Raw genomic sequence first — 18,570 nt, 5'->3', positions numbered from 1 at the left:
CGCGCACAATTTTAGTATATCACGCGCACTTTCCCCTCTTTTTCCATCATTACCCTTCTCTTAAAAAAAATTAAAAAAAAAAGGGAAAATAAATAAATCAATTAACCCTAACCTAACAGCCGACACCCCATGCCACCTCCACCGTCCCGACTACCCCTCCCCAGCTCCAACCATCCCGACCCCCGCACCATCGACCACCCTACCCAGCCTCGCCGTCGACCACCCTACCCAGTATTTATTCTAATAGAATCCCAGTTCTATTAATTGTACGCATTTTGAGTCTTCATTTCCGATTTACACCTCCAAATTTAATTAATCCGTTGAGTACATACTATTTTGTGAATTGGGCACTGCAAATTTGGAAGCATATGTTAAAGGAAGACGTGGGGTAGTGTATTCTCTAACATACCGAACACACGTGTATGGGTCAAGTCAGATGTGGTGACCGAATGTGGCATCGAGTGCAGGAGGGGTTGTGGCGGCGTCGAGGGGTTATGGTGGCGTAGAGTGTGGTGTCGGTGATTGGGAGGCGATGGCGTTTCTCAATTTTTGGGGGTTAATTCTCTCTGGTTTCTCTGATAGTGGGGGGTGAGAAATGGGAGGGATATACTCGGAATAAAGGGGGAAAATGCGCGGGATTAAGTAAATTGGTGCACGGGATTTAGTAAGCCCACAAAAAAAATAGCAAGAAGTGTAATGTAGCGTATGTTGTTTGAATCAATAAAAAATTAATTGCGTTAATATTAAACCCCGCGATTTGAGGAGTCGGGAGTGTAGATTTCCAAAGTGAGCAGTAAATTAGTAAATTTGCATTCAGTTTTAGCATACAATTTTAGAAGTTGATTACTCACTCTATCTATCCCAGTTATTTGTGGTCCTTTTTCATATTGGGGTGTCTCAATCATTTGTTATCCTTTCTATTTTAAGAATGAAATTGATGAACAATTTGATCATTCACACTCAATTTGTTCCACTTGTCATTTATTAATTGGCTCCCTCCTCTTTCCTTGGTCTTTGTGCCAAAACCAAAGGATAACAATTGACCGGGATGGAGGGAGTAATTACTTAGCATCAAATGAGTAACTATGGTGTAGCAAGTTTAATTTTTCTCACATTATTTTTTTTCTTTGATGTAGCAAATGCAGAGGGTCCGCCCCTGGGTATGAGCCATGAGGTATGAGTTTGAAACGAATCAAATCATACTAAGTGTTTATTTAACAAAAGTAAAGATTTCATACATGCTCATTATATTATTTTAGTCATTAATCAAATCTTATTGTGACTAATTACCATAATTATTGTCTAGCAAGTAACTATTATTTAATAAAATAATATAATTATTATCACAATAAAATATCATATATTATATTTAGTAATTGCCGGAAATGTCTTAGGACAAATTCCTTTATTATTGATATTGAAATTTTTTTTTGGGGAAAGAGTAAGCTTCTCATTAAATTAAAAATTGTCCCAATACATCAATAACATCAACTCAGCTGTTTAAGCTCATCATGCTTAAACCATCTGAATATGTTCTACCCATTCTAATACATGAGCATTTCGACATTTAATATCACATTGTCTAAGTCTACTTTTAACCTCATGCTTCACCCTGTCAACAAGTACTTTTGGTCTCCAAATATATCCATCAATCCTGCTAGTATTTCGCATCTGCCACAGATGATACATCAGGCACGCCAAGATCACAGCAATCACCATCTTCCTGGAAGCAGAAGACTGCCTCCAGCTAATCATCCATTGAATACATTCAGTGTCAGGCAAGGTGATGTTACACCAAAAACTCATCATCTGAACACACTGCTTACTGTAACAACATTCAAAGAAGAGATGATTATGAGTCTCTTCTTGAAAGCCACATAGAAAGCAACAATTATTCTACACAATCTTCATCCTAAACAACCTATCTTGTGTGAGCAGCCTCTGATGAGCAACAAGCCAACACAGGAAGAAATGTTTAGGTAAAATCCATCTGTTTAGAATCCAAGGATACCAAGCAACCTTCACCCCATCAGGTTTCAACCACTTGTATCCTGCACTAATAGTAAAATGCTCTAAACCATTACCATCAAATAAGTACTCTCTAAAAATCTCCTTGGCCTGGCAGATTTTCCTTCAGGCCCAGCTGCTGCCTTCCCCTGGTTTATAGTCCATCCAATCGGAGTGTTTAATGTAAACTGCATGCACTCATCTCACCCAGAGGTGATCTTTCTTCTGAGCTACCCACCATGCGTATTTACCAATACTGGCAATTTTCCACAGATGCAAATCCTTGAGCCCTAAGCCACCTTGTTTCTTAGGCTTACATATCTGTTCCCATGAAACTAAGGCAGGGCTTTCTTTATGGTCAGTTCCATGCCAAAGATAAGCTCTGCACACAGCTTCAATTATGCCAATAACAGTTTTTGGTAAAATAAAGATTCGACCCCAATAACTATGCAAGTTAGTGAGAACAGCTTTGACTAAAACTACTCTCCCTGCATAAGATAATTTCCTAGAGCCCAAACTCCTGACTCTGTCCACCACCCTCTCAACGAGACATGTACAGTCAAGGATTGAAGGTCTCTTAGGGGATACATTGACTCCCAGGTATTTAAAAGGTATTGTCCCCCTTTTAATCCCAGATAGCAGTTCAATCTCCTTTACCAGCAGTTCATCAATTCCATTGCAATAGATGTTGGACTTCCCCTTATTCATGACCAACCCAGAAACTTTGGAAAAGTACTCAAAGGATTTCAGCAGCAATTTAACTGATGCTCTATCCCTTTTACAAAACAAAATCAGGTCATCAGCAAAACAAAGGTGTGATAATTGAACCCTGTTGCACAATGGATGAAATTTAAAAGCCTCCATCTTCTGAACCACCCTCAAAATTCTACTCAAATACTCAAGACAAATAGTGAATATAAGAGGGGAAAGGGGGTCTCCTTGTCGGAGCCCTCTTTGTCCTTTAAAAAAGCCAAATATGTTGCCATTTAGAGCCAAAGAGTAAGACGGGGTAGTCATACATTGCATATCAATTTGAGTAAATCTTGCAGGGAATCCCATTGCCTCCAACATGCCATTCACAAAGCTCCACTCAACAGAATCATATGCTTTCTGTAAGTCCAGTTTCATCATGAGTCTTGGTGAACAACTCTTTCTTTTGTACAATTTGATCAAATCCTGGCATATCAAAATGTTCCCTACTATGTCTCTTCCTTTAATGAACGCACTCTGAGATGTACTGATCACATCAGGGAGTACTTGTCCCAGTCTTGCACACAAAACCTTAGAAAGGCACTTGTAAATTGTGTTACAGCAGGCAATTGGCCTGAATTGCAACACACTTTCAGGCACCTCAACTTTAGGTATAAGGGTTATGATGGTATTGTTACATTGTTTCAGTAGTTGCCCAGATTGGCACACCCCTTTTACTGCAGCAATCACATCATGCCCAACAATTCCCAGTTATCTTTAAAAAATTGACTATTATAGCCATCAGGTCCTGGAGCTTTTGTACCTGGAATAACAAACATAGCCTCTTTAATTTCTTCAGCAGTTACAGGTGCTAACAGGATAGCACAATGTTCCTGTGTCAAGCACTGACCAGCTGCCACAATCCCCTTATTGATACTGGTAACCTCTTTAGAAGTGCCCAACAGAATTTTATAATACTGCTCTAATGCATTCTGGATGTCTTCAGGTTTGGAACACATACTATGATTCATATGCTTAATTTGAAGCACCCTATTCCTAGCCCTTCTTCTTTTAATTCGAGCGTGGAAGTAAGCAGTGTTATCATCACCAGATTTCATCCATTCACACTTTGCTTTTTGTCTCAGATACTGATCCCTAGCAATTTTAAGACCAGCTAGATCTTTTGCACACTCTCTTTCAGACAGGGATAATTCTTCATTAAGAGGGTCTTGTACCAACAGAGTTTGGAACTGATGCAAAGCAATCTCAGCAACATGAGTAAGATTCTCAATGTCCCTAAAATTCTCTTTATTCAATTTCCTCAGATCAGCTTTTAACCCCCTCAATTTTTGAACAATTCTAAACATTGGAGTCCCTTGCCATTCCTTACTCCATCCATTTCTGACAATACTTTCATATTCTGGTGCTAAAGACCACATATTAAAATATTTGAAAGGTGTGCCTCTCCTATGGATCTCCCCCTCAAAATGAACAAGACCAGGGCAATGGTCAAATAAACCTTCAGGGAGGTAATGCACATAACTATCAGGGAACATATCCACCCACTCCACATTAACCAACACCCTGTCCAGCCTGCTATAAACCTTGGTTCCATATTCATGCTTGTTAGTCCAGGTGTAGAAAGATCCCCTTGTCCCCATATCTTCTAATTGACAGTCCTGAACCACCTGAGCTAAAGGAGCCATCTCAGCATTAGTTATGAGAGCTCCCCCAATTCTTTCATTGCTGGCCATGATTGCATTGAAGTCACCTCCAACTATCCATGGTCCTCTCACATCCTTTTGGTACTATCTCAGACTGTCCCACAAAGGAATTCTTTCAGCCTGTTTGTTCAAACCATATATAACAGTGAACCAAAACATTTTCCTCCTTGCTTTGTCCAACACTTTGGTATGTATACTCTGAATAGAGATATCATACACCTCAACATCAAACGAATTAGGATCCCAAATAAGCCAAATCCTTCCCCCTTTATGCAAACTAGAATTGGTACAAATAGACCAATCATCACACAAATTAACCCTAACTTTATTCCACTTGTTATTCTTAATTTTTGTTTCTAACAATCCAAATAAACCCACTTTATTCTGAGCTAAAAACCTCTTTATTTCTAGTTGTTTATTGGGATTATTCAGACCTCTGATGTTCCAGAAACCACAGCTACCCATATTCAGTAATGGTCTTGCTTGACTCCCCCTTCTCCATATTCCTGTAATCAATCAGACCCAATCTAGCTTTGTGCATAGAATTAGACAAAGCCTCCATACAGGTCACACCCCCAGGAGCAAACCTTCTCCCACCATCCTCATTTCTCATCAACCTAGAAATGAAGCGTCTTGGTAGAGAGCTCTCCACCGTAGGGGTATTAGCAACCATCACTGGAGTCATAACTGTTGCAGGCACAATAGAATTGGTTGGACCCAGATTTTGAACAGGTGTCTTCTGAATGCTCTTTTGCACAGGAACAGTCTTAGGAGGTTGCTTCACTGCTACTGGCTTAACAACTCCTACACCCTTAGGCCTCCACATTTTCTTAACCACAGTTTTTCCACCTTACCCTTCCCGTAGTCAACAAAATAAATGACCTAACCCCTTACATTGATATTGAAATTGATTGGCTTTATTTTCATATGAACTGAGATTCTACTTGATACAATTACGCCTTCTTACGTTCATACTATCTCTCCTCTCATCTCGTTGATATTCTCACAAAAACATTAAGTCGTGTGGGTTATTTCAGTCACTAGTTGCCAACTTGAGCCAACTCTTGTTCTTACCATAAAATAATATTGATGAACTTCGGTATCACCCACTTTTTCGCAAGTACATACATGGCGATTGGCGAATCATACACAATTTTCTCTCCGTGTAGAGACGTTTATTACAAATTCATTGAAAATACAACTACATAACAAATGTCACACCCTTGTGAACTATGAATCAAATTTATACAACTTAAACCAAATATATCACTCATTTCACGCAATCGAAAATCACACAATGTAAGTAATAATAAATTAAACAAATTAATCATGCATTAAGATGATGAGCCTCGACATCTCTGGTCACTTTAATTGCAGTGTCAATGATAGCAGTCGGGTATGGTCCAAAATCATCAAACCTCTCAAATTCCATACCCCATATTATTGCGTCAATATCGCCCTTAGTTATAACATGAAGAGTAAATGTTAAACTCTTATACTCTTCAAGTAAATCTCCATCGATTATTTTTAATCTTATCATCTTCTTCTCCTCATCTATGGCTTCCACTACATTTTTCGCGACACATTTCTTCCCATCTGAACGCAAACAATATGGACAATGGATTATGTGGATAATTAATCACCCTTCAAAAATATTCTCAATATATAAACGTAAATAAATGATTGAGAGAGACACTCATAAATGAAATAAATAAACAAATGACCAGAACGGATAAAGTATTAATAGAGATGAATATATATTACCAACGGTGTACTCCCATTGAATAACAGAACCAACTTGACCAAATTCACCCTCGTGGAGATCACAACCATGAACAACATCAGGAACAATATTGGACACATGATGTGGTTTACTTCCAACTAACTCATGAAATACATCTCCTGATGTTTTAATGTCAACTTCTACTTCAAGCCTTCCTGTCACACCCATCTTAATTAATTACTTGATAATTAATTTTCTCTTAAGAAATGAAATGTGGTTTGAGAGATGATGAAATATCAGGAAGCAAGGTTACGCTTATATATAGAATGCAAATTCTCATTTGTGACGGGCTCTTTTTCGTCACAAATTGTGACGAACTCAAATGTGACAATTTTAATGAGAAAATGCGACCATTATTTGACAGTTAACATTTTATGAGTGATTACTTTTTATCTAGATGGTCACATTTGGAGTCATCACAGTTTGTGACCGTCACAAGAAAGACCAACTGTATATACAATGTGAGTTTTGACTTCTACAAAACTAATCCCATTAAGTATAAGGTGCTCTTATCCTAATGTTTAAAAAATTGATTTTAACTGGTCTATGCAAGATCATTGCATTGTTTAAAATAATTACAATTACTATTTATCAAATGAGTTATATTGTATATAATGAAGTCGTGTATCATATGTACGGAGTAATTTTTGGCTCTGTTTGGTAAAACTAACTGAAAAGGTAGTTGAAACTCAAAACGAAATAAAATTGAAAAGTTAACTGAAGCCTGAAAATATAACTGATAAGGTAGCTGAAAATTAGGAACTGATAAGGTAGCCGATCATATAAAAAAGTGTTCGGTAAACTAACTGATTTGGAAGAAATTACGGAAAAGGATATGATAATTATTTAATAGTATAAATTTAAGGGGTAAAAACGGAAAAATAAATCAAATCAGGTACCTGAAATCTCAAATGCTACTCTAGGTAGTATTTCATTTCAGGTAGCTTATTTGGTTAAATAAGAACCAAATAAAAATTTTTACTTAAAACGCTTTACAGAAAATAAGGACTAAATTTTGGTCAAATAAGGTACTTTGACCAAATCAGATACCTAAAATATCTTGTCAAACAGAGCCTTTTAGGCCACAAAAAGCCCAAATGTCTTGTCAAACAGAGCTTTCATATTTGTACCGATAACTTTTGGTAATCAAAATATTTATCCTCGATGAAAAAAAGTTTCTGAATGAACAAACTTACATAGTTTCATAAAATAACAAAAAAAATGAGGTTGATTATGACAAGGGATGGTGATGGGTTGGGATGTATCTCGTTTCGCCAAGTCGGACCCTAATGAGATGGATTTGAGTCTATTTTGCATGACGTAATGGATAGGTTAGACTTGGGCCTACTTAATATTGGGTCAAATTCGTGTCCGGGGTCTTATCATTGAAACCTAGAGCCAACCTATGAGCTCCAAATTTTGTTTTTTTTTAAACTGTAATGCTTTAAGAATTTTAATTTCTTATCGTTTTCAGTAACTCTTCTATAGGACCGTTCTATAACATAAGACGGACCCAATAAAAAAAAGAGCCCAACAAGAAGAAGAAATATAAATACGAAATTAACAAAAACCCAATATCCCATCAACCTCATTGTCACTGCAAACCACCCACTACTTCCCACTACTTCAATTCATCGTTATCAACGCCGACTTATGCACCGCCGCCGCAGCCCACGACCTCACCACCACCGTACTACTTAATCTGCCGCCTCTACAATCTGCATCCTCTCACCTTCGTTTACGATTGTCATTTTCGTTCCCGATTCATCATTGTTGCGGTTTTCGCCACCACCATCTACTTCCACCCAACGATTAAAACCACAAATAATGAATGATGATTAATTAGCTGCCGCCAACGCCAACTACCTGGTTTGTATTGATCTTAAAAGTTCAGATTTTAAAATTAAATTCCAATACTACTTTCACTTATTGATTTAATTTGAATACTTGTGTTTTTATATTGAGAACTTCATCTTTTGTTTTCAAGTGAAAATTCATGGTTTATATAGAGAACCTTGAACTTTAAGATGAAAATTGGGTTTATTATTATTTCAAAATCTGCCCACAAACCTTGTAATCTGCAAGTTTAATCTTTAAAATTCATTATTTTATCTTGAAAATTTGAAATATTATGTTGAAAACTTCAGTTTTTAAGTTCTTTATATTTAAACTTTTACTTTATTTTACTAAGATGTGGTTTTTAATTTGATAACTATTGTTTTTAGTTTGACAACTATAGTGCTTAAATTGAAAATTGTGGCTTTGAGATGAATATTTTTGGGGCGAAAACGCGCGCGAAGTGTAGTCGTCATTCGAGGCCGATGCGTAGGTCCGATCATTGGTGGCTTAAGGTGAAAGCCGGTAAGAAGGAGATTACAGGGACGAGATGTGAATAGAATTTGGTTGAGGGGAGTTGTTCGATTCTGAAGTCAAATGGATTTCATCGGTTGTTTTGGGCTTTGTTAAATGGATTCGTCTTATAGTATAAGACGGTCTCATCCAACAATTTGTGTATGGTTTTTTTAATTATCACATGTCAACCTACGAAACTCAGATCCACCACGTAATCAATATCTATCTATCTATCTATCTATATTATTAAAGGAAGCTTTTTTCGAGCGTTTATAGAGTCTCCAATTTTTACGAACTACCAGGACCTAAAATTTTTGGTCTAAACCATCCGGTAATCCGAACCACATTGGGCCGACTAATCCAACAATTCTGCACCGCTGACCAAGTCAACATATTGAGCAAGGTCAAAGATACCCACAGCAAGTCAACACCTTTGGACAGCCTAGCCGATGCAGCCCATCGGCCTGTCTCTGGGGTCTCGGCCAGGCAACTAGCCAGCCGGGGCACATATCCGCGTACTCATATCCAAGACCCCTCGGCGGCGAGTCAACAGGCCCGCCGCCACGGGTCCCTCGGCCGAGGGTAGATCAGTCTTTCCACCTGCTAGCCACTTGGCCACTTGGCCACTACGTGACAAAAGGTGAAAGTCTATAAATACTCCTCAACTCTCATTGAGGAAAGGATCCACAATTTAACCTAAGAATCACTATTCATCTGGTAATATCTTACTTATCTCTCTACAAAATACTCTTCGCCAAGTAACAACAACTTATCTCTCTAAGTTTACTGACTTGAGCGTCGGAGTGAGTTCGCTCGGTCCAAAGTCGAGCCCTCAGTTTGTTCATTGTTTCAGGAGACCGAAAGGAGGACTCAACCAAAGACGTCATTCTACAAGCGCGGGTGGTAACAAATAACTGCTCTAGAATTACACCCGGAACAACCAGGACCTAAAATTTTTGGTCTAAACCATCCGGTAATCCGAACCACATTGGGCCGACTAATCCGGATTTCGGGGCGTGTCCAAGGATTACGGTATTTAAACCCCTCCCAATCGCAGTTGTGGGGGATCGATCCGCAGACCTCCCTACCAAGCGCAGCCCCATGCTACCACTGCGCCAACCAACGATTGGTTAAAATTATGAATATTATATATACATTGTATTGTGATTTGCCGTGGTAGACTATAGGTTGGATATGTTTCTCAACAATATTTTTTAAAAGCATCCACCCGGAACAATTGGCGCCGTCTGTGGGGAAAGATACTAGAAGCTAGTCACATTCATTCCCAAACAAAAAAAAAAGAAACACACAAAAACCCACCCAAAAAGCTAAGAAGATGTCGAAACAACAAGAGGTATTCGTAACTGACGAAACCGAATTCTGCCAAGATGATACCGTCCACAATTCCGAGTTGCGCGACCCTCCACCTACCGGCCGAGTAATCCAACCGGAGTATGGGATGCCAATAATACCAGATCTGCCCGCCGCCGACCAGTCACCATCATGGGACATGTGGTTGATGCAGCCAAGCTGAAGCTACTCCTGGACCTAATTGGTAGCACGCCGGCTCACACTGTCACACCGACAAGAGCGGCGACACCCGTCCAGGAGACCAGGGCCCAAAATGTGACTCCGAGAAACTTGAACGAAGCCTTGGAGGAGGCAGACCCAGTCAAGACGCCGGGGGAGCCCAGAGTGTCAGTGGTAGACCTGAGCCCTCCCCGCACTCGAGGGAGGACAGCGTCGCCGCGGCACCAACGAGGCCTACCCCAAAGGAGCCAGAGGAGTCCGACTCAGCAGAGCCGGAGAAGAAGCCCGAGTCGGAGAAGGAGCCCCTCCCGCTACGAGGAAAGGAGCCGGACTAGGAATGCGAGGAGCCGATCGCCACGTGTCGTTCGACACGTGGTCAGACAGCCCCTCAGTGCCTACGTCCTTGAAACCATCGTGCCAACCAAGCTAAAGTTGCCGGCGTTCACATACAAAGGGGATAGCGACCCCACCGACCACGCCGAAGCTTTTGAGTCGTACATGTCGGTGTGGGAACAACCCGATGAGGTCTGGTGCCGAGTCTTCCCAACAACCTTGCATGGGATGGCTCAAAGTTGGTACAAGGGGCTGCCCGACGGCTCGGTATACTGTTACGCCGACCTAAGGGACGCCTTTTTAGCCCTGTACTCTTGCAATAAGAGGAGGGCCGTGGAGACATCGGATCTCCTGACTATCAGACAGGAGGGGGGCGAGTCTCTACGAAGCTATGTGAAGAGGTTCAACGCCAAGGTTCAGCAGATTCGAGAAATTAATCCCGAGCTGGCGGCCTTCGCGCTGATGAAAGGCCTCCCAAGGGGAGACTTAAAAAACGAGCTCATCAAGTACGGAGGCCTGGGCTTAGACGCCGCGAGGAAGATGGCCGACCAAGCCATCAAGGTGGAAGACTATCACAAGACCTGGGTAGGCCACAGCGAGGCTGGGCACTCAGAGAAGAAGAGCCACCGGGAGGACAACCCGGATGAAAGACGCCGTGACAATAATAGGTCACGGTCTGACAAGTCTCTGCCGGAAATGAACTCGGCGGGCGCCGGGGGGAGTTCGGGAACGTACTACCAAAAGCGGTACAATGATCACACCCCCCTGGTCGTATCTGCCGCCGAGGTCTTCGCCCTGAGCAAAAATGAGGGTCAGGAGTGGGAAAGGCCCCTCAGGCCGAGGAGTGACGGTGACACGAGCCATCTTCGTGAGTACCACGCCACACCGCCACTTAAGTAACGACTGCCGGCATCTGAAAAATGCCATTGAAGAGCTGATCCGGAAGGGGAGCCTCGGCAAATACGTTGCCGGAGGCCAAAAAACAGATACCGGCGGGTCAAATAAGAAATCCGTCTTTGAACGGATAGGAGTAATCCATGTTGTCATCGGGGGCAACGAGAACGGTGGGTCCGCTCATGGGCACAAACGGCACCTGAATGAACTATATCAGGCCATCAACTTTGTGCCCAACACAAAGAACCCCCGCTTCCAAAGATCCCCCGATATAACTATTGGGAAGAAGGACTACGAGGGAGTCATCGCCCCTCACAGCGACCCACTTGTAGTCCACTTGGACATAGCCAACCACTTGGTGAAGAGGTGCCTGATTGACACAGGCGCCTACACAAACATTATGTACAGAGAATGCTTTCTCAGCCTCGATCTGAAGGTTGAAGACTTAAGCCTCTGCACCAACCCGTTGTACAGCTTTTCTGGGGCCGGCCTGGTACCTCTGGGGTCAATCAGGCTGCCGGTGATGTTCGGCGAGGGAAGTGCGGCCAAGAATGTTATGTCTGAGTTCGTGGTCATTGACGGCTCGTCTGCCTACAACGTTCTCATAGGCCGGGTCACTTTGAGTGAGGCCGACGCTGTAATGTCCATTCGGGCCCTGACATTGATGTATGTCTCGGACCGGGGGGAAGCGCATAAGCTCGTCTCAAAGAACGAGAAGGACGAAGTGGTCAATGTCCAAGTATCTGCCAGAGGATGCAACATGCAATCCTTCAAAGTGACGAAGAAATCAGAGAAGGGGAAGAGCCCATCCTTGCAACAGGAGGGCGAACGCATGGATACCTCCGTCGACATGGTCGAAGGAGCGGAGACCGAGGAAGTGGAGATTGACCCAGGCCGCACCGTAACTGTCGGTGTCAACCTGGAACCACAATTCAGAGCCGACCTCCTGGACCTGCTGAGGAAGAATAAGGATGTCTTTGCCTACTCAGCGGTTGAGATGCCAGGTGTGAGCCGGGAGGTGATTGTTCACAAGCTGAACGTACTCTCCACCGCTCGCCCTGTCAAGCAAAGAATGAGGAACTCCTCAGCCGAGAAGGACGAGGCCATCAAAGCCGAGGTAGATAAATTACTAGCGGCGGGCTTTATCATGCCTTGCACTTATCCTGAGTGGCTAGCTAATGTTGTAATGGTGAGGAAATCATCGGGGGCATGGAGAATGTGTGTAGACTTTACTAATCTTAATAAAGCCTTCCCCAAAGATTGTTATCCTTTGCCTCGGATAGATAGTTTAATTGACGCCACGGCAGGCTACACTATGCTGAGCCTGCTGGACGCCTTCTCGGGGTATCACCAGGTATTCATGGCCGAGGAAGACATGCCTAAATGCGCATTCATCACTGCTAACGGCACATACATGTACAAAATGATGCCGTTTGGTTTGAAGAATGCCGGTGCAACGTACACAAGACTGGTGGACAAAGTGTTCCAAAATCAAAAAGGGCGAAACATTGAGGCTTACGTCGACGATGCTATTGTAAAAAGCAAGTCTGACAGCGAGCACTTGGCCGATTTACACGAGACATTTTGTTCACTAAGGAAGTACAAGATGAAACTCAACCCAATGAAATGCAACTTCGGTGTCCGGGCAGGTAAGTTCCTCGGCGTACTTGTCAGCGCTAGGGGAATTGATGCCAATCCAGACAAAGTCCGAGCAATCCTAGACCTGCCGGAGCCAAGGAATCGAAAAGAGGTTATGATGCTGACCGGGAGGATGGCGGCTCTAGCCCATTTCATCTCTCGGTCAGCCGACAAGAGCACCCCATTCTTCAAAGTGTTGAAGGGGAATAAAGACTTCAGCTGGGGGGAGGAACAGAGCACAACTTTCAAGCAACTGAAAGCTCATCTTCAGACTCTCCCAACCCTGTCCAGGCCGATGCTGGGGGAGACGCTATATCTATACTTAGCAGTTACCTCGGCCACGGTCAGTGCCGTGATTGTCAGAGAAGAGAACAAGCAGCAACACCCAATTTACTTTATCAGCCATACGCTACTGGCCGCCGAGAGGAACTACCCACTAATTGAAAAAGCAGCCTACGCCGTCGTCGTTGCCGCAAGGAAGTTAAAACCCTACTTCGACGCACATCCCGTAACGGTCTTAACTGACCAGCCGTTGGAGAAGGCATGTGGAAAAATTCGAACAATCTGGTAGGCTTATCAAATGGGCAGTGGAACTCTCCGGCTTCGGCATTCAGTACAAGCCGAGGCCTTCGATAAAGGGTCAAGCACTTGCAGATTTCCTGGCCGAATGCACATATCAAGAAGAGCCAAACCCCGGAGTATAGGAAGTATTCACCGACGGGTCCTCCACGACGAACAGCGCGGGGGCCGGCATCCTTATCATCGGCCCAAACGGGGACGAGTTTGATTATGCCTTGAAATTTACCTTCTCGGCCTCAAACAACGAATCCGAATACGAGGCGGTGATAACTGGAGTCGAGCTAGCTAGAGTCACGGAGCGGAACACATTGTGTTGAAGATGTACTCACCGTTGGTTACTAACCAAATCAGAGGAGAGTTTGAGGCTCGGGACGACGGGATGATAAGATACCGGAAAGGGTAAAAGCCGACACAAAGAAAACCGAAATCTTTCCGGATCCAATGCGTCCCCGTGTCCGAGAACAACCGAGCCGACGCTCTCTCAAAACTTGCCAGTTCAACCATCAAGAATGTCAGCCGAACCGTGCTGGTAGATATCAGGAATGCGAAGAGCATCACTGAGACCGTCGGCATGGTGGGCGACGTGGAAGCCGAGACGACGTGGATGACTCCGATAATGAAATACAAACTTACAAGTGAGTTGCCGGAGGACCGCAATCTCTCGGCCAAGATAAAAAGGATCGCCGCCAGGTACTTGGTGTTCGAAGGGGAACTATACAGAAGGTCCGTAATAAGACCACTTTTGAAATGTGTCGGCCCGACGCGGAGCTAATATCGACGTGAAATTCATGAAGGCATCTCAGGACACCACATGGGGGCAAGAACACTAGCCCACAAAGCTCTCCGAGCCGGCTATTTCGCCCACCATGCTTGAAGATTCCAGGGCAAAAACGAAGAAGTGTACGAACTGTCAAATGCATGCTCCGGTGATACATGCACCTTCCCGAGACCTGCAGCCGGTACTTAATCCCCTTCCTTTTGCACACTGGGGGATGGATCTACTAGGGCCATTTCCAACGGCATCCGGAGGGAGAAAGTACTTGATTGTCGTCATTGACTACATCACCAAATGGATTGAAGCTGTAGCGGTACCTGCGAAGACGATGGCGGCTGTAAGAAAGGTGATTTGGGAGAATGTTATAACTCGTTTTGGACTACCCCAAGTCATGGTGTTTGACCACGGCCGAGAATTTTGGAGTGACCTGATAATGAACTGGTTAGAAGAGTTGGGCATCAAGTTTGCATACTCCTCCGTCTGCCACCCTCAGAGCAACGGACAGGCGGAGGCAGCCAACAAAACGATACTCAACGGTTTGAAGAAAAAGGTTGAAGACTTAAAATGAAGATGGGTCGATGAACTACCCGGCGTTCTGTGGTCCCTTCGAACCACGGAGAAAGAAGCAACGGGTGATCCATTCCACCTAGTCTATGGATCTCAAGCCGTCCTACCAATTGAAGCGGTGTGCCAACATTCGAAACGGCTACCTTTAACCCGGTTGAAAATGAGGAAGGCCTAAAAGCCTCCCTAGACCTGGTCGAAGAAAGCCGAGATACAGCACGCCTCAACTTGGCAGTATACCAAAACCGGATGAGAAGAGCCTACAACCGAAGAGTCCACAAAAGTGACTTAAAAGTAGGAGATCTAGTCCTAAGAAAGTCGGCCGCCACCAACAAAGGAAATATTCATGGTAAATTGACGGCCAACTGGGAGGGTCCCTACAAAGTGGTTGAAGAGATGAGGCCGGGTACATACCGGCTGACAGACATGGAGGGTATGCCTTTGATGAGCCATTGGAACACCGACAACCTAAGAAAGTACTTTGTATAGCGGCGGAGGTGTCCAAACCCATTGTGGGCACCCCAACGCATGATTATATCAAATGAAGAATCACCCAAGTTTTCCATCAAAGTGCTTGTCCTCTCCATAGTCGTTTCGAGGTAGACGCCGACGGTTGCCACCGGGCAGTCACCCCAAGAAAAAGAAACGTATACTCAGTACAGTTGAGACGCAATTCTAGCCGCCTCGGCCAACCGAAGGCCTGGCAGAAGAAACGATCAATATGTCTACAGATACGAACGCTGTCGCGCCGTAACCTCGATTACCTCGGCCAAAGCCGGAAGCGACGGGGACACAACGGTCGATACGCTAGAATAAACGTATACTCGATGATAGTTGAGACGCAATTAGCCGCCGCCAAATCAAGGCCCGGAAGAAGCGATCAATATGTCTACAGATACGAACGCTGTCGCGCCGTAACCTCGATTACCTCGGCCAAAGCCGGGAGCGACGGGGACACAACGACCGATACGCTAACATGTTCACAACAGCAGTTGGGAATCGCAAATCTGACGCCTCGGCCAAGACCGAGAGTGAAAGAGAAAGCGACCAACATGCCAACATGTTTAAAAAGACGTTAAACACAGTTGAGATATGCATTCTAACTGCCTCGGCCAGGCCGAAGGTAAAAACGAAAAAGCGCTCAATTAATAACGCAAGAAGACAAGTGAAGAACTGTGATCAAAACCCCGGCCAAGCCGAGGGCAAATAAGACAAACTTTACTGAAAATGATTACAAGGAGAATACGTGACGACGTAGTCCCCATAGGGATAAGCCGAACACAACCTACCAAAGTTTTTACAAAAAACACAAGGAAAGGAAAAGCAAAAGGTTACAGACATGTCAATGAAGCGCCAAAAGATGGCAGGGAGGCAAGGCTTAATAATTGGCCCCCGAACAGCTAAAGCTATCCGAGACGCCGGGGAAACCTGGTGACGACCGCTCGTCTCCCTATGCCTGTTGCTGCTCGCCAGCGGCGACATCAGCAGCATCATTTTTGGTGGGTGACCCAGAAGGTGACTTGGCAGCTTCAGTTTGAGCTGCCTTTAGCCTCTCAGCCTCCTCTCTGGCCTCCTTCACCTTTGCATCATAAGCCGTCTTGGCCTCAGCTATCTGAGCAGCCTTCGCCGCCTCCGCCTTCTCCGCAGCCGTTGTTTCCGCAGCTTCGGCCATCTCATCCAGAAGCTGGTCAAATTTGTCCCACGGGAAGGAGCCTTCAGGAACGAGCTTCTTGATTGCCTCCCTGGTCGCTTCCTCGGCCTGGTCGCGGAATTGGGCGCACATGCTTGGGATAAGCTCAGTTTGAAGCATCTCAATATCCTTCTCCTTTTGAGCAAGGATAGCCCTTGTGTCCCTGTGTGCCTCCAACTGGGCATGGTACAGATCCTTCCATTCTTCCCTCTTGGCAACGACGGCGTCGTAAGCGCCCTTATACCTGTCCCGCTCCTCCATCAACTTGGCGGTGGCGGCATCTGCAGCCTCAACTTTGGCCCTCTCGGCCACTAGCGCTTCTCGCCTTCCTCCTCACGCTTTCGGCAAGAAGGAGATCCACTTAGCCTTCCCGGGCTTCCCCTTTGCAGCGGAAAGATCAAGCTTAAGCCGTTCGATCAATGGCCCAGTTTGGGCCATGGCCTTTTCTTGCTCCATAATGTGGGAGCCGGCTAGTTGAGTCCACTTCGCCAGCCTCTTGTAGATTCTCGTACCCTCTGCCACAAGCTCGGTGGGGGGAATCTTCTGAAGCAAGGAGTCAGCGGTGGCACTTCTATCACCCGCCTTCTCAGGCTGCTTCTCTAATTGCCGCTCAGTGAGAACGGCGACTGCCGACGGCGGATCTACAAAAAATTTACACAGAGCATCCATGTCAACATGCATTGACACGTCAGAGAGTCTGTCATCGGGAATGTCCAACGAACCAGGCTAAGTCCGAACCGCAAGTTAGATCCGTACTCCGTCCGGACCCTCTTAAATGGAGGGCCAAGCCGAGTCATTCTTCTCCCCGGCAACGGTGGAAGCAGACGGTGGCTCTTTTCTCTTCTTTGGAGGAGGAGGGCCCTTCGCAACGGTCACCATCTCCTCGGTAATATCGACAACCTCCACTTGCTCCTCCTAGACCGCTGGGGTTGAAGAGGGAGTTGGGATTGACGCCGTCGCCGACCTGGCTGCTGCCTTTGATTTTCTCTTCGGCACGCCTCCGAGAACCCGTGCTTGAGCCACCACTGGATCCAGTGCCTTCAGCTGCTTGTCCATGAGTTCGTTGAGAGCCAGTCTACGATCACGCGCGTCAGCCGTAGGATGCCGCTGAACGACCTTCCCGTCCTTATCAAGCCCTAACCTCTTCAAGGTCCTCTCAGACAGATCCTGGCCAAACCGGTCTGCAAGAAACCAAACAAGAGTTACATAAAAGAAGTAAAACAAAGCTCTAAAAACAGAGCATAACAGTAAAGATGGGCCTCACACCGACCCTACTCACCCCGGTTGAGGGCCGGTATGAGGCCGACGCGGCAAAGCAGCTCATCCCAAGAATAATCCGAGTCGGGGCACCCATCCTTCTCGAATCAAACAACCGACGCCCGCTTCTCGTCCGCATTAAGATAGACCTTGAAGCGTCCATCTTCGCCTTACTCCGGTGACCCATTTGTCATGCTCGCCTTACTTACGCACCGCAAATTAACTTGGTCTTTGGAAGGACCGGGCGGCGGATAGTCATCCGGACTTCGACATACACCCATCGCCCCTTCCGGTCCTTACAGAAGAGAGCTTATCAACGGAGACGAGTCCCGCTCCATCTCGCACGCTGTACCACCCCACTTTACCGCAGGGTCGATGGCCAAGATGATGAAGCCGGCGGAATAAGTTAACTGTAGGGACCTCCCCCTTAAAGAGAAAGAGCCACACGAAGCCAACTATCGTCCTAATGGCCAACGGATGCAGTTGAGCCACAACGACGTTCATAGCTTTGATGATGATCATGACGTATTCATTCAAAGGAAACCGGAGCCCATACTCCAGGTGCCTGATATATACGCCGATATGACCCGGGGGAAGGCAACAGACCGCCTGACCCTCCTCAGGGATAACAATTTTGTACCCCTCACCGAAGGAGAAATGACCCTCGAAAAGAGTTCCACCGGAACAACTGGTGAATTTATTGGTCCAGGCACGGTCAAGACCAGTCATGCAGGCCTCGCCGTGATCCAGGATA

General features: G+C 45.1%; 1 protein-coding gene across 1 annotated transcript; it reads right to left on the bottom strand.

Annotated features, from left to right (window-relative positions):
- Window positions 1-5,647: 5,647 nt before the first annotated feature.
- On the bottom strand, window positions 5,648-6,406 carry LOC141585785 (MLP-like protein 43). The gene is made up of 2 exons (XM_074406835.1): window positions 6,186-6,406; window positions 5,648-6,017 (listed from the first exon to the last, which is right to left on the bottom strand). The coding sequence occupies exons 1-2, from the start codon at window positions 6,370-6,372 to the stop codon at window positions 5,749-5,751; spliced, it is 456 nt and encodes a 151-aa protein (XP_074262936.1). The 5' UTR covers window positions 6,373-6,406; the 3' UTR covers window positions 5,648-5,748.
- Between the last annotated feature and the right edge of the window lie 12,164 nt (window positions 6,407-18,570).

This window comes from Silene latifolia, chromosome 6, assembly GCF_048544455.1.
Source record: "Silene latifolia isolate original U9 population chromosome 6, ASM4854445v1, whole genome shotgun sequence".
In the NCBI taxonomy this organism is placed as follows: Eukaryota; Viridiplantae; Streptophyta; class Magnoliopsida; order Caryophyllales; family Caryophyllaceae; genus Silene; species Silene latifolia.
The sequence above is the reverse complement of the archived record's forward strand: the minus strand, read 5'-3'. Positions and strand labels throughout refer to the sequence as shown.

Coding starts and splice junctions, on each gene's coding strand:
- LOC141585785 (XM_074406835.1), bottom strand. CDS start 6,372: ATGGGTGTGACAGGAAGGCTTGAAGTAGAAGTTGACATTAAAACATCA. Junction 6,018..6,185: donor TCAATGGGAGTACACCGTTG/GTAATATATATT, acceptor GTTTGCGTTCAG/ATGGGAAGAAATGTGTCGCG.